The 14620-nt window shown below is 43.7% G+C and overlaps 1 protein-coding gene across 1 annotated transcript in view; it reads left to right on the plus strand.

The window, feature by feature from the left end:
* Window positions 1–544: 544 nt before the first annotated feature.
* Window positions 545–14620, plus strand: part of LOC311248170 (guanine nucleotide-binding protein G(o) subunit alpha-like) — a gene marked incomplete at its 3' end in the record, with an annotated part of 66918 nt that continues 52842 nt past the window's right edge. Inside the window, exons 1-2 of the mRNA XM_084339106.1 lie at window positions 545–1353; window positions 2539–2581. Of these exons, the coding sequence (XP_084195232.1) occupies window positions 1236–1353; window positions 2539–2581 (161 nt within the window). The remainder of the gene's footprint in view (window positions 1354–2538; window positions 2582–14620) is intronic.

Raw genomic sequence — 14620 nt, forward strand, 5'->3', positions numbered from 1 at the left:
TTCGTTTTAGGTGTGTCCAAAAGTTAATTGCTCTTTTTTGTATTTTTAGTGTTAGTGGGTAACGGCCTAATTCTGCCCTGCATGCATTGTTTGTAGTTTTCCTCTGGACATGTAGGATAATCTTACAGAACTCTCTCTCAGCTCTCTCTCTCTCAGCTCTCTCTCTCTCTCAGCTCTCTCTCTCTCTCTCTCAGCTCTCTCTCTCTCAGCTCTCTCTCTCTCCCTCAGCTCTCTCTCTCAGCTCTCGCTCTCTCCCAGCTCTCTCTCTCTCTCAGCTCTCTCCCCCTCAGCTCTCTCTCTCTCTCATCTCTCTCTCTCTCTCAGCTCTCTCTCTCTCTCAGCCCTCTCTCTCTCTCAGCTCTCTCTCTCAGCTCTCTCTCTCTCCCTCAGCTCTCTCTCAGCTCTCTCTCTCTCCCTCAGCTCTCTCTATCTCTCCTCCTCCTCCCTCCCTCCCTCCCTCCCTCCCTCCCTCCCTCCCTCCCTCCCTCCCTCCCTCCCTCCTCCTCTGACGTCAGCAGCAGCAGCAGCTAGGAGAGAGACGGAGCCCGTTATACCGAAGAGCGCAGCCCCGAGTCGAGTCCCGCCGCCGCCGCTACACACCGTCCGTCCACCGTGAGAGAGCTTCAGTGGTCACTGGTCAGCAACCGGACGATGCCAGCTCCGCTCTAACGGAGAAGAGAGAGAGAGAGAGAGAGAGACCGCTGGAAACCCGTGATTTTACCGACACAAGAAAAAACGGATAACGGGACAAACTGTGAGAGGAACCGCTATACGCGCAAAGAAAACGACGGAGGCGAGTTGTTGTATAGCTGGCTTTTCTCACCGAGCAGAAGCCTGATCGTTGTATTAATAATAACGAACCGAGTGGATCTTTTTAATGCTTTAGCTGTAGATCCCGATCGTACCGGAGAGAGAGGGAGAGAGGGAGGGAGAGAGAGAGAGAGAGGGATCGAGGGCGTTGCGAGGAAAAAAGGAGAAGAAGGGGCAAAGAAAAAAAGGGATTGGTCCTTCCTTCCATTTGGTGTTTCGGCGACACCACCACACACACGGAGTCTGGGTTAAACTGAGCCCGTTCCTCTGGAGAGGCCCCCCCCCCACCCGGTAACCGTGTCCAAGCTGTGAGCCCGTTCTCTCTCTGGAGGCCCCCCCCCACCCGGTAACCGTGTCCAAGCTGTGAGCCCGTTATCTCCCTGGAGGCCCCCCCGGTAACCGTGTTCAAGCTGTGTTCCCTCGCCATGGGCTGCACTCTGAGCGCCGAGGAGCGGCTCGCCCTGGACCAGAGCAAAGCCATCGAGAAGAAACTGAAGGAAGACGGCATGACGGCGGCCAAGGACGTGAAGCTACTGCTGCTCGGTAAGGAACCCCCCCCACCCCCAAAACATCTGGAAGTGAACTGAATGTGAAAGGAATATATGCCTGTTGTCTCGGCGCATTCGGAGCGTGTTACAGGCTGTTGGGTCATTATTGTGCTGGTGGTGATGGAATGGTGGTAGGAAAGTATATATTTTTTTAACACCGATAACCAAAACACCCCCCTGGAGCCGCCCTGTGTTCCTGTGTTTAATAAGTCAGAGGGAATGAGGGATGAAGGGAGGTGTGTAGATGTGTGGGCGGGCGGGCGGCCCCCATCCATCCATCTTCCATTCCATCTCCACTTCCCACTGGTCCATTCACTTAGGGTTTTAAGTGTTGTACACACACACACACACACACAGATAGAAACACACACACAGATAAAAACACACACACACAGATAGACACACACACAGATATAGAAACACACACACACACACACACACACACACACACACACACACACACACACACACACACACACACACACACACATGGATAGAAACACACACACACACACACACACACACACACACACACACACACACACACACACACACACAGAGATATAAACACACACACACACAGATATAAACACACACACAGATGGAAACACACACACACACAGATATAAACACACACACACACAGATATAAACACACACACAGATGGAAACACGCACAGATATAAACACACACACACACACACACACACAGATATAAACACACACAGTCACACACACACACACACACACACACACTGTAAGAAAAAAAAAGCTGCAAGAAAACGGTAAATGTCTGGCATCAATGGTTGCCCAATACTTACTGTCAAATTACAGTAAGATCAAATACATTTACAGATTACAACTGATAATCTGATAAAAGGTCATTTACTGTATTTATATGGCATATTTAGACATTAAGTAGAAAAACAAAAGTAATCTGTAAAATAATACAGTGAATTTCCCGTGAAAAAACATACATTTTTTACAGTGCACATATAGAAACACACACACACACACACACAGATAGACACACACACACATGCACACACACGTTATGCACAAACACACACACGTTATGCACAAACACACACACATAGAAACACACACACATAGAAACACACACACAGAGACACACACACACACACTTGGTCTCTCACACGGTGTGTCTTGTGTGTCCCCAGGCGCTGGGGAGTCGGGGAAGAGCACTATCGTCAAACAGATGAAGTAAGTGTCCAATGACCACGGTCTAATAACCCCATACACACTCTGTGCACGTGTACTGTGTGTGCGTGTGTGTGTGACATGATAATGCATGAATATGCGTGTGTGGGGGGTGGGGGTGGGGGGGTACTACAGGCCGGAGCCCTAAACAGATGTAGGCTACAAACACTTGGCTATGAAGCTTCTTCGTTGGGTTTTGAGAGGTCCGGTCAGAACCTTGTTGTGGTGCCGATGCTGTTCTGGTTGTTTAGGCTGAGAGCCCGTATGGATATCATCACTTATCAAGTCTTTAGAACCTGAGACCCACAGACACTCTGTCTTTAGCCCCACAGACACTCTGTCTTTAGCCCCACAGAGACACTGTCTTTAGCCCCACAGACACTCTGTCTTTAGCCCCACAGAGACACTGTCTTTAGCCCCACAGACACTCTGTCTTTAGCCCCACAGACACTCTGTCTTTAGCCCCACAGAGACACTGTCTTTAGCCCCACAGAGACACTGTCTTTAGCCCCACAGACACTCTGTCTTTAGCCCCACAGACACTCTGTCTTTAGCCCCACAGACACTCTGTCTTTAGCCCCACAGAGACTCTGTCTTTAGCCCCACATACACTCTGTCTTTAGCCCCACAGAGACACTGTCTTTAGCCCCACAGACACTCTGTCTTTAGCCCCACAGACACTCTGTCTTTAGCCCCACAGACACACTGTCTTTAGCCCCACAGAGACTCTGTCTTTAGCCCCACAGAGACACTGTCTTTAGCCCCACAGACACTCTGTCTTTAGCCCCACAGAGACACTGTCTTTAGCCCCACAGACACTCTGTCTTTAGCCCCACAGACACTCTGTCTTTAGCCCCACAGACACACTGTCTTTAGCCCCACAGAGACACTGTCTTTAGCCCCACAGACACACTGTCTTTAGCCCCACAGAGACTCTGTCTTTAGCCCCACAGACACTCTGTCTTTAGCCCCACAGACACACTGTCTTTAGCCTAAAGACTAACATCATCATGAAGACAGTTGGTTGCTATGGAGACTAACATCATCATGAAGACAGATGGTTGCTATGGAGACTAACATCATCATGAAGACAGTTGGTTGCTATGGGGACTAACATCATCATGAAGACAGTTGGTTGCTATGGAGACTAACATCACCATGAAGACAGTTGGTTGCTATGGAGACTAACATCACCATGAAGACAGTTGGTTGCTATGGGGACTAACATCATCATGAAGACAGATGGTTGCTATGGGGACTAACATCATCATGAAGACAGTTGGTTGCTATTAGAGATGTTCCGATACCATTTTTTCCTTTCCGATCCGATTCCGATACCTAAGCTTTGGGTATCGGCCGATACCGATACTTATCCGATACCAGTGCATACATTAAAAAAATAAAAAAATATTATATAAATTATAAAACGTTTTTTTTTTTTTTTTTTTTTTAATACAGCTACTGTTTTATATATACTGTTTTTTAGTAATAACTATAAAGTAATGGTATTTATTCAACAACAGGTGATTGTATAGATTAGTATTAGTATCAGTAATTGAAAACTATCTCAATGAGTTCACCCACGGAAAGGTTGTTGGCACATTAGTTCAGGGCCAGGGAGCGAAATTAACTTTTTGACTCACCGGCCAGTGGCGGGTAGATGGGAAGAGTCTACCCGCCAAGCATATTTCTTACCTGCCAAATTTTTTTTGATTAAAAAAATATATATATATATTTTATATACAATTTTTTTTTTAAATAAAATATATATTATATAATCATACTTGTAGTTGTATTATCTGCAAGACATCGCCACCACGCAATAAGTCAAAATGCTTGCTATCTGCAAACAGCTCCACTGTCTGTGTGTATACCAGGGTTTCCGTTAGATTTTTTTTTTGCAGGTCTGAGTGTCCGGTAGATTTCAATCTACCGGACAAATGGGATAAATTCCGGTCAGAGTTTATTGAGCTTAAAAACAATTGATATGCCTATATAAAGAATGACATCATCAAGGCATTTATAATATTTTAACTTAAAACTAGGCTACTTTTGCGTATATACAGTCATTAATATATTCCAAATAAAATAAGTCCCTCGAGACTTCGTGCTGCTGCCGACTTGAGGTGTCGGTGGGCAGTCTGCCCGACCTTAATAAACAGCAGTCTGTTATAATCACATTTTTATGAGCTAACGAATTCCGTTATATTGGACATTTGTATTAATTATATCAAGCGAAGAACTGAGAAATTTGGCAGAGAGAGACGGCAACATTATCATGGGTTTGCGTGATGTATATCTCCACCTCCCAACGAGGTGGTGCTGGTCATAATGTCCTGTGAAAATAATTCCCTCTAAACACAATTTGATTATTTGAATTGTATTAAAATAGGCTACAATTAAATAGCCTATGCGATGAACGAAACCAAGCAGCCGGTCTAATAATGACATCCTGTTGTCAGCGCGAGCTGGCTGCTGATATATTTACGTGAAGCATGAAGCAGCAGTGTTTTTAGGTCCGGTCTGGAAACCGCTCAGCAGCGCCCCCACCCAACAGCTGAATTGCCAATGGCTGAATTGGAGTACTGCACCCTGCCGGCCGGCAGATGGATGCTTCTCGCAAATATATCAGCAGCCAGCTCGCGCTGACAACAGGATGTCATTATTAGACCGGCTGTTTGGTGAAGCAACGATGAAACAAATGTAATGATTGTTTGTTTCGTTCATCGCATAGGCTATTTAATTTTAGCCTATTTTAATACAATTCAAATAATCAAATTGTGTTTAGAGGGAATTATTTTCACAGGACATTATGACCGGAGAGATTAAATATGTCGGACTTCAACAGATTTTGCCGGTCAAATACCGGTAATTACCGGCTAACGGAAACGCTGGTGTATACTTGAGTAGTCTCCAGCTCCAGCAAGGATTCTCCGGCCCTGCAGCTAGACCCTATATTCAGCTAGACCCTACATTCAGCATGCAAGGATTCTCCGGCGATGCAGCTGGACCTATTTATAACGTTACCGTTCTTTTGTCAAATCACATTCAACATGCCCTCAGCTAGAATACGCATTCAATCAATGTTATAAGACATTGATATCAGGAGCTATCTGTAGCTACTGCTAGCCCGGTAGATAACGTTAAGACAATTTAGTTTACTGGGACATATGGATCAACGTGAGCTAGCTAAGCTAGCTAACGAGGGACCGGAGGTATTATGCACTCGAGTAGACTATTGCTGGAGCATTTGTTGATATCAGCAGCTATCAGTAGCTAGCCAGCTAGATACCGTTAGACAATGCCTCGTCATGTATTAAACTAAAAGTGAATAGTTGACTGGGTCATTGTTTAAACAGTGACGTTAGCTCTTGGAGGTCCGATATAGACTAGAGCAGATGAAGTAAACAAGCCAGATAGCTTCCGATTGGTCATTTGCTTTTTTTCTCATGAAACCAGTCACGTCACTCTACTGTGATTGGACCTAGTGCGATGTGGGACTTGTAGTTTTTTAACGATCTCGCGGCGGAGAAAAAAAAGACGAGCGGCTATAATCTGTACTCGCACAAGAGTATCGTTATGAAGTTATGAACTACACGTCTACACGCCACACGGCGGGCAGCCCTCTAAGTGTCATGCGCCAAAGGTAAAAACAGCCCGCCCCTGGCGGGCGGCGGGCTTTAGTTTCGGTCCCTGTTCAGGGCTGTACACTGCGATGAGATTATCGCGAATTGCCCCTTTAATTGGCCGTTGCGATTGGTAAATAATATTTGGGGGCGGGCTTGCGAGTAGTGGTTTCAAGCCTTGCATTCGCATTTCACTCCTAAATTATCCAAGGCTGAGCACTCACTCTGATAGACTGGCTGACTGTCTGATTTAGCTATGACGAAAAGTAAAGTTTCTTCATAGCTCATTTCTTCATGGAATCGCGTGCCTGTGACTTTCAATTCCCTTATCGCTGCCAGGTTTTCCCGACCGTTATAACGTTAGCATGTTAGCATGTAGCTAATGGCAGACTATTTGATTCCTTAAGGCAAGCCAAGGGCTCGAAATTGCCTGGGTTTTGGTTATATACTCCCAAAATGCTCCCGCTGTTTGGCTACTTCTATGTGCAGTGAAAACTACTCGAAATGCTTTAGAACCTAGTCATTGATTTAGTTCAGGCTTAGCCGCGGAGCTAACGCTAGCTAACGCTAGCTAATCAAGCTCACAGAGAGAGATAAACAGCTGACAGCAGGTAGTACAGGTACAAATACAATAAAACAAGGGGTGGGGGCTGTTGTGTAAACCTTGTACTCTTTAGTTCACATATAATAAGAGACGGAGTGTTTGTTTACTAGTCTGTACTCTGTAAGCCAGGAAGTACCATGGTGCAACATACAAATGTGTCCGTGTAGCAACACAAGCCAATACCTTACAGGACAGGGGCCCGGGGAGGGAGCTCTGTGTGTGTGTGTGTGTGTGTGTGTGTGTGTGTGTGGAAGAGAGAGGGAGAAAGAGAAACAGCGAGCATGATTTAGTGTATGTCTTAGAGCTGTGTTGCAGTGTGCAGCAGATACTGACTATGAACACTGTTAATACACCGTTATCAATGAAAGAAGAAATGTTTGCAGCTGTGGTAATACGAAGTTCAGTTGGTTCATTATAAAAGATACAAACCTGACAACAAAAGCACTTAAATGTTAAATAAAAGGACCACAGTAATGAGGCAGGAGGAACATATTTTTTTCACTATAATGGTAAAATTGTTATTAAAAAATGTGCCCCTAAAAATATTTTTTGCCCCTAAATTTCTCATTTAGGGGCAAGTGTGCCCTAGTGAAAAAGCTTAGCGTACAGCCCTGTAGTTCCACACAGACATTATTTGTTGCTGCACTTGCTTCCACAAGAAGGCTCCGTTTAGTACCAGAGGCTCTGTTGTTGTGATTTTTGCACAATAAATATTCAACATTCTCTTTTGAGACTCCGCCTCAGACTCTTATCATTTGGCACTAAAAGCTAAACATTGTCGCCGATATGGCTGTCTGCAACATGTCATTAATTGTGTACGCAACGTGCAATTGTGCAATGACAACGTTACCGTGAGCTAGGTTAGCTAGCATGAGCTACCGGTATATGGAAAGACTGTAACGTTACTGCCGGTGACATTGTGATTTAACTTGGAATACTCCTTTGCCAACTTGCTGTACTTTGCTTGCAGATCTGCAGCCATTATTGCTGGATTATGAATAGCCCCAACTTTAGCCAAGTTAACGTCAAAGCTAGCTTTCGGTTAGCTGTTCAATGCTAATAACACCAGCCACCAAGCGAACTCATCAGAGCTCCCCGTCAACAGCGCTGTCGGGACGATGGCATTTTAAGAAAGTATCTGCTCTGCTGTTAAAATGACAAATGGCAATTGACACTTTAATTCACGGTCGATTAAGCACACGTTTGTTTTATAATGCTCACTCAGCGAGTAGGGTATATCTACAGAGCCCAACGTCCGCAGTGTTGTTGATAAATTACGTCATATGGTATCGGAGCGCAACATTAGAGGGTACTCGCCGATACCGATACCAGCATTTTAGGCAGTATCGGCGGCATTTCCGATACTGGTATCGGTATCGGAACAACTCTAGTTGCTATGGAGACTAACATCATCATGAAGACAGTTGGTTGCTATGGGGACTAACATCATCATGAAGACAGTTGGTTGCTATGGGGACTAACATCACCATGAAGACAGATGGTTGCTATGGGGACTAACCTCATCATGAATACAGATGGTTGCTATGGAGACTAACATCACCAAGAAAACAGATGGTTGCTATGGGGACTAACCTCATCATGAAGACAGTTGGTTGCTATGGAGACTAACATCATCATGAAGACAGATGGTTGCTATGGAGACTAACATCATCATGAAGACAGATGGTTGCTATGGAGACTAACATCATCATGAAGACAGTTGGTTGCTATGGAGACTAACATCACCATGAAGACAGATGGTTGCTATGGAGACTAACATCATCATGAAGACAGTTGGTTGCTATGGAGACTAACATCATCATGAAGACAGTTGGTTTCTATGGAGACTAACATCATCATGAAGATAGTTGGTTGCTATGGGGACTAACATCATCATGAAGACAGTTGGTTGCTATGGGGACTAACATCACCACACATGAAGACAGTTGGTTGCTATGGGGACTAACATCACCACACATGAAGACAGTTGGTTGCTATGGGGACTAACATCACCACACATGAAGACAGTTGGTTGCTATGGGGACTAACATCACATGAAGACAGTTGGTTGCTATGGGGACTAACATCACCACACATGAAGACAGATGGTTGCTATGGGGACTAACATCACCACACATGAAGACAGATGGTTGCTATGGGGACTAACATCACCACACATGAAGACAGATGGTTGCTATGGGGACTAACATCACCACACATGAAGACAGATGGTTGCTATGGGGACTAACATCACCACACATGAAGACAGCTGGGCTGATTGGATCCACAAGAGTCTAAAACTTCCAGTCATACCCTATTTTTAGAATAGGTGAAAATAACACATTTGTACTGCATGGTTCTTGCCCCAAACTGCATGGGTTTAGCATATAGTGGGCATGTATGTAAAGAGGAGAGTGGTGGCTGTAGAACCCATAGCACCCGTTTTCATTCACATATCTTGAGGTGAGAAGTCTTTGACCCCCTTTGAAACCTACATTTGTAGCATGATTTAGCATTTAGCCCCCTCCCTCCCAGACGAGCTAGTAGCATGATTTAGCATTTAGCCCCCTCCCTCCCAGACGAGCTAGTAGCATGATTTAGCATTTAGCCCCCTCCCTCACAGACGAGCTAGTAGCATGATTTAGCATTTAGCCCCTTCCCTCCCAGACGAGCTAGTAGCATGATTTAGCATTTAGCCCCCTCCCTCCCAGACGAGCTAGTAGCATGATTTAGCATTTAGCCCCCTCCCTCCCAGACGAGCTAGTAGCATGATTTAGCCCCCTCCCTCCCAGACGAGCTAGTAGCATGATTTAGCCCCCTCCCTCCCAGACGAGCTAGTAGCATGATTTAGCCCCCTCCCTCCCAGACGAGCTAGTAGCATGATTTAGCCCCCTCCCTCCAAGACGAGCTAGTAGCATGATTTAGCCCCCTCCCTCCCAGACGAGCTAGTAGCATGATTTAGCCCCCTCCCTCCCAGACGAGCTAGTAGCATGATTTAGCCCCCTCCCTCCCAGACGAGCTAGTAGCATGATTTAGCATTTAGCCCCCTCCCTCCCAGACGAGCTAGTAGCATGATTTAGCATTTAGCCCCTCCCTCCCAGACGAGCTAGTAGCATGATTTAGCCCCCTCCCTCCCAGACAAGCTAGTCGTCTAGTTTCATAGGATACCAGTATCTTCACTCGGATAGTAGACAGATAGCAGAGGGTTAATATAGACAGATAGCAGAGGGTTAATATAGACAGATAGTCGAGGGTTAATATGGTTAATATACAGATACCAGAGGGTTAAAATACAGATAGCAGAGGGTTAATATACAGATAGCAGAGGGTTAATATATACAGATAGCAGAGGGTTAATATACAGATAGCAGAGGGTTAATATAGACAGATAGCAGAGGGTTAATATAGACAGATAGCAGAGGGTTAATATACAGATAGCAGAGGGTTAATATATACAGATAGCAGAGGGTTAATATACAGATAGCAGAGGGTTAATATATACAGATACCAGAGGGTTAATATAGACAGATAGCAGAGGGTTAATATAGACAGATAGCAGAGGGTTAATATAGACAGATAGCAGAGGGTTAATATACAGATACCAGAGGGTTAATATATACAGATAGCAGAGGGTTAATATAGACAGATAGCAGAGGGTTAATATATACAGATAGCAGAGGGTTAATATACAGATACCAGAGGGTTAATATATACAGATAGCAGAGGGTTAATATACAGATACCAGAGGGTTAATATATACAGATAGCAGAGGGTTAATATACAGATACCAGAGGGTTAATATATACAGATAGCAGAGGGTTAATATAGACAGATACCAGAGGGTTAATATAAGGGATGCACGACAATTATCGGGTCGATAATTATCGGGCCAATATCAGCAATTATGACGTCATCCCGATAAACCCGATAAAACTATTGATAGCTCCGATAATATATAATAAAAAAAATGCGGTGTGGGTGGATTGGCAGGGCTCTACGCTAACCTTTTATAAAATATTTCAAGTAACAGAGTTTATTTTTAAATTTTTTTAAATAAATGTATATTTGTACTGTGTATATTTGTACGTGTGTAAATTAGCTCTTGCTACAACCCTGCATGTTTACATTTTGTATTTTGTACTTGATGTTCATTAACATGTGCTGTCCCTATCTAATAAACTATCAAATCAAACTACTGCTACAAAAGTAACAGTCACTTAACTTTAGCTTTTGCCCCTTTTATGCATACAATGCCTATGTTTTGGCTAGTGTTGCTCTTCTAGAAAAATTATCCTTTCATGGTTGCCTATTGAAATACTGTACACCTCCAGTACAGAAACATTGTTTATGAGTTTGGGGTAGGGATGGGTACCGAATTCGGTACTTTTGAGGTACCGAACCGAAACACGTCGGTACTACCGAGTATCGATTCAAGTGAGATACCAAAATAAAATTATCCTTTTTTTTTTTTTTTATATGTCAACATTCACACGCACAATATATGCTTACCTATGATTTGACTTGATTCAACAACAAAGCAGTCGGAGCAATGGCAAGCCGAAAACTGTCGAAATTGTAGTTATTTGAAGTTTGGATTATTTTTTTCGTGACTGAGGTAGATAAATAAAATTTCTTGAGACTAAAGTACCGAAAAAAGGTACCGTTGGGTACCGGTATCGATTCACAGGTACCGGTACCGTATCGGTTCAAATGTGAAAGGTACCCATCCCTAGTGTCAGGTAGACCATTGATTGACAGTCGAGTCTGGCAATTACGTCACATCACTTGCACTCCGGCCGTCCGAAGCTGCAGCTGGACCCTATTGCCCATCTCTGCTGTTGATAACGCTAGCCAAGTTATTATACACACAGATACACAGTGGGCCAGTGACTTTGGTGTAGGGGTGTAACAATGCATCGATCCTAAGGGGAAAATTCAACTGCATCGATTTGAAAATGTTAGAATAGATTATCGCAATTTTAATGTGTACACGTTATGTTATTGTCATGTCCGTTACAGCCAACACAACGACATAATACGCTACTGCATCAACGTTATGATTAACAAAGCAAGGCATTCGTTTTGTTGCATTACCGTTATATTACTATTGCCATCGATAAATCTAGGTGTTCTAAAATCTATTGCTATTGGTAAGACTATATAATAAGTTAGTGTCTCGGAAAACGCAGAGCCCTGATCGCAATGGCGGAGTTTCAGGACGTAAACAAGCAAAATGAGAGATTGGTCATTTGCTTTATTTCCCATGAAACCAGTCATGTCACTCTACTGTGATTGGACCGTTGGCTTGAGTGCAATGTGGGACTTGTAGTTTTTTAACGATTCTCAGCGGAGAAAAAAAAAAAAAAAGGACGACTGAGGCTGTAATCTGCACTCGCACACCATGCGCATAATTGATTTTTCAGGTTCGCACACACATATTTTTAGGGGCATATGCGAGCAATATGGTCGCACTGTAGAGCCCTGATTGGGATGAAGGGCGTTTGTTTTTACTATAGGCTCCTCCCGTTTTGCCAGTACTGTGGTACGACTGATAGCGTGTGGTTTAGGAAGAGGGTGTTTTTAACAAATCCAGCACTCCCTTTCTCATGCCTGGCTGTGACGTAGTCACGTAACTTGCTAAAGCTCGACGTTGCTAATAAACATTTTAAATCATTTTTATAAACGAGTAAAAAAATCACTGAACCAGCCTTCGCTAAAATGGCTGCTTCCGCATTTTACAGTAGGAGCGCTGTGATTGCTGGGGCCACCAGACACGTGACAAAGCAGCCAGCAATCACAGCACGTAAGTTTCACCACGGACATATGGACCTGTGATGTTTGTTTGGTTTATTTAATTCTTTTTGAGGCGTGCTGTCCTATAAATGCCAAGTGATAGTTGTTTCATGGACCAAGACCACAACAGTCTCCTCTCCTATAGCGTCAAATGTTTTATCTGCTGACAAAGCACAATACCTGTTGGTTTTTAGTTCACTCATTGTTCAGGGAAACACATTGTTAATGACATTGACGGATTGTGAATTTTGTGATTGACTCAAATTATATTTATTTGGAAAAATAAATATAGTCACTTTATTTGAAGAGTCAAAACTGTCCTCTTGGCTTTGTTTTGTTCATAGTAGTAACGCTCATGTCATGATAAATCTGGTTAGGTCAAAACTACAGGAATATACATTAAAAAAAAATATATATATAATACAATAAATATATATATATTATCGGTTATCGGTATCGACCTTGAGGAGCAGAAAGTTATCGGTATTGTTAGATTTCGATCAATCAGCCAGTATCACCTCTTCATCTGTTGGCTTGTGTCACTTATCACCTCTGTATCCGTTGACTCTGCGTTGTGTTTTATCTCTCCGACGTCTCATACTGACTGTACAATCTTTGTCATCCCCCTTTAATGCAATCCGTAAGCATAAGAATTTGACACTAGGCCGCGTAGTACCTTTCTTGGAAAACGTTGTTTATTACATAAAGAAAAGCCTCAGATGTTACCCATTTCGTATTGTCCTTGAAAAAGTCTTTGATGGAACACTAAATTCATTATACTATCGTCTTCTGCTGTTTAGTCCAATGGTGGCTAAGGCCTCGTCGTTAGCCACAACCCTTCTCCCGTTAGCCGAAGCTAATGATGATGTGTCATCTCCCCTCCCCCACCGGCGAGGGTGAGAGAGAGATGAACGTCTCTGATCCACGTCCGCTCGCGTCAGCTTTGTGTCTAGATCTTCTCTTAGTCTGCCCTTACCCGGAAGAAACCTTAGTTATATGATCTTCGTCATAGCAACGACGGGCCTGCCCCCTTTCCTCGTTACTATGTGAGGCTGCCATCTTTGACCACAGCTATTTGACCCAGATCACTATAGCAACGGCACTGTTGATATCAGTTGTTATGTGCTGATGGAATGCAGACACCCTGCTCGCTGCTACAACATTGACTGCTCCCTGCTCTGTTTTCACCCAGCTGATAACGGCCCTCTGCCCAGTTTGGCTGGAGACAGACATACATGCTGAAAATGATGATAATGGTATTATCCTCTTAAAACTCATCACTATATCGGTTATACACCAAAATGCAAATCATCGATTTCCTTCACTATCGATATCGGGGTCAGTGAAGGGAACACATAGTTTTGAACACAGCCTCTTAACACTTTTATTGCCCAACCCGAGTTTTCTCGGGTTTACCCCCCGCGGGTTGAATGCCCACTCACGAGAATTCTCGTATTTTCTAATTTTTTTTTATTAGCGATCTGAAATCATATTTCATCAACCAAGTGTACCGTTGGAAAATCACCCACTCCAGGCGCTCAGATGTGAAAAAAGCGCCCCCTATCGTCTCCCAGGTGGTAATTCACCCTTTTGGATTGAACTCAATGAAAATTAATGAGAAAAAAAAACCCGGAATCCACGTTTTACTTCTCACTCATGCAACCGCCGTCGACCAGTTTCACTCTGGAGTTTCAGAGCAGCAGGGATTATGTGTTTTTACACTATACTCGGTGGATCAATAAAATGATTGATTTTTTCGAATGGCGATCAGGAATTGGAATAATCCATTTGGATACCATCTGATCTCAGGTAAGGAATCTCTGTTACCAGTCTTAGGATAATCAGACTTGTTTTCACGGAGATATAAGCTTTTATGTGATTATGTGATATTGCTGTTTGGCTGTGCGAGCGTTCGGTAACTAGGAGAATCGATTTTCAGCTCGCGGCACGAGCGTGCATGCGCACACATATACTATCGATAATCTAGCATTTATTTGAAAACGATTCATAAATAGGCTG

The sequence above is a fragment of the Notolepis coatsorum genome (assembly GCF_963971535.1).
Source record: "Notolepis coatsorum genome assembly, contig: SCAFFOLD_560, whole genome shotgun sequence".
Taxonomy (NCBI): domain Eukaryota; kingdom Metazoa; phylum Chordata; class Actinopteri; order Aulopiformes; family Paralepididae; genus Notolepis; species Notolepis coatsorum.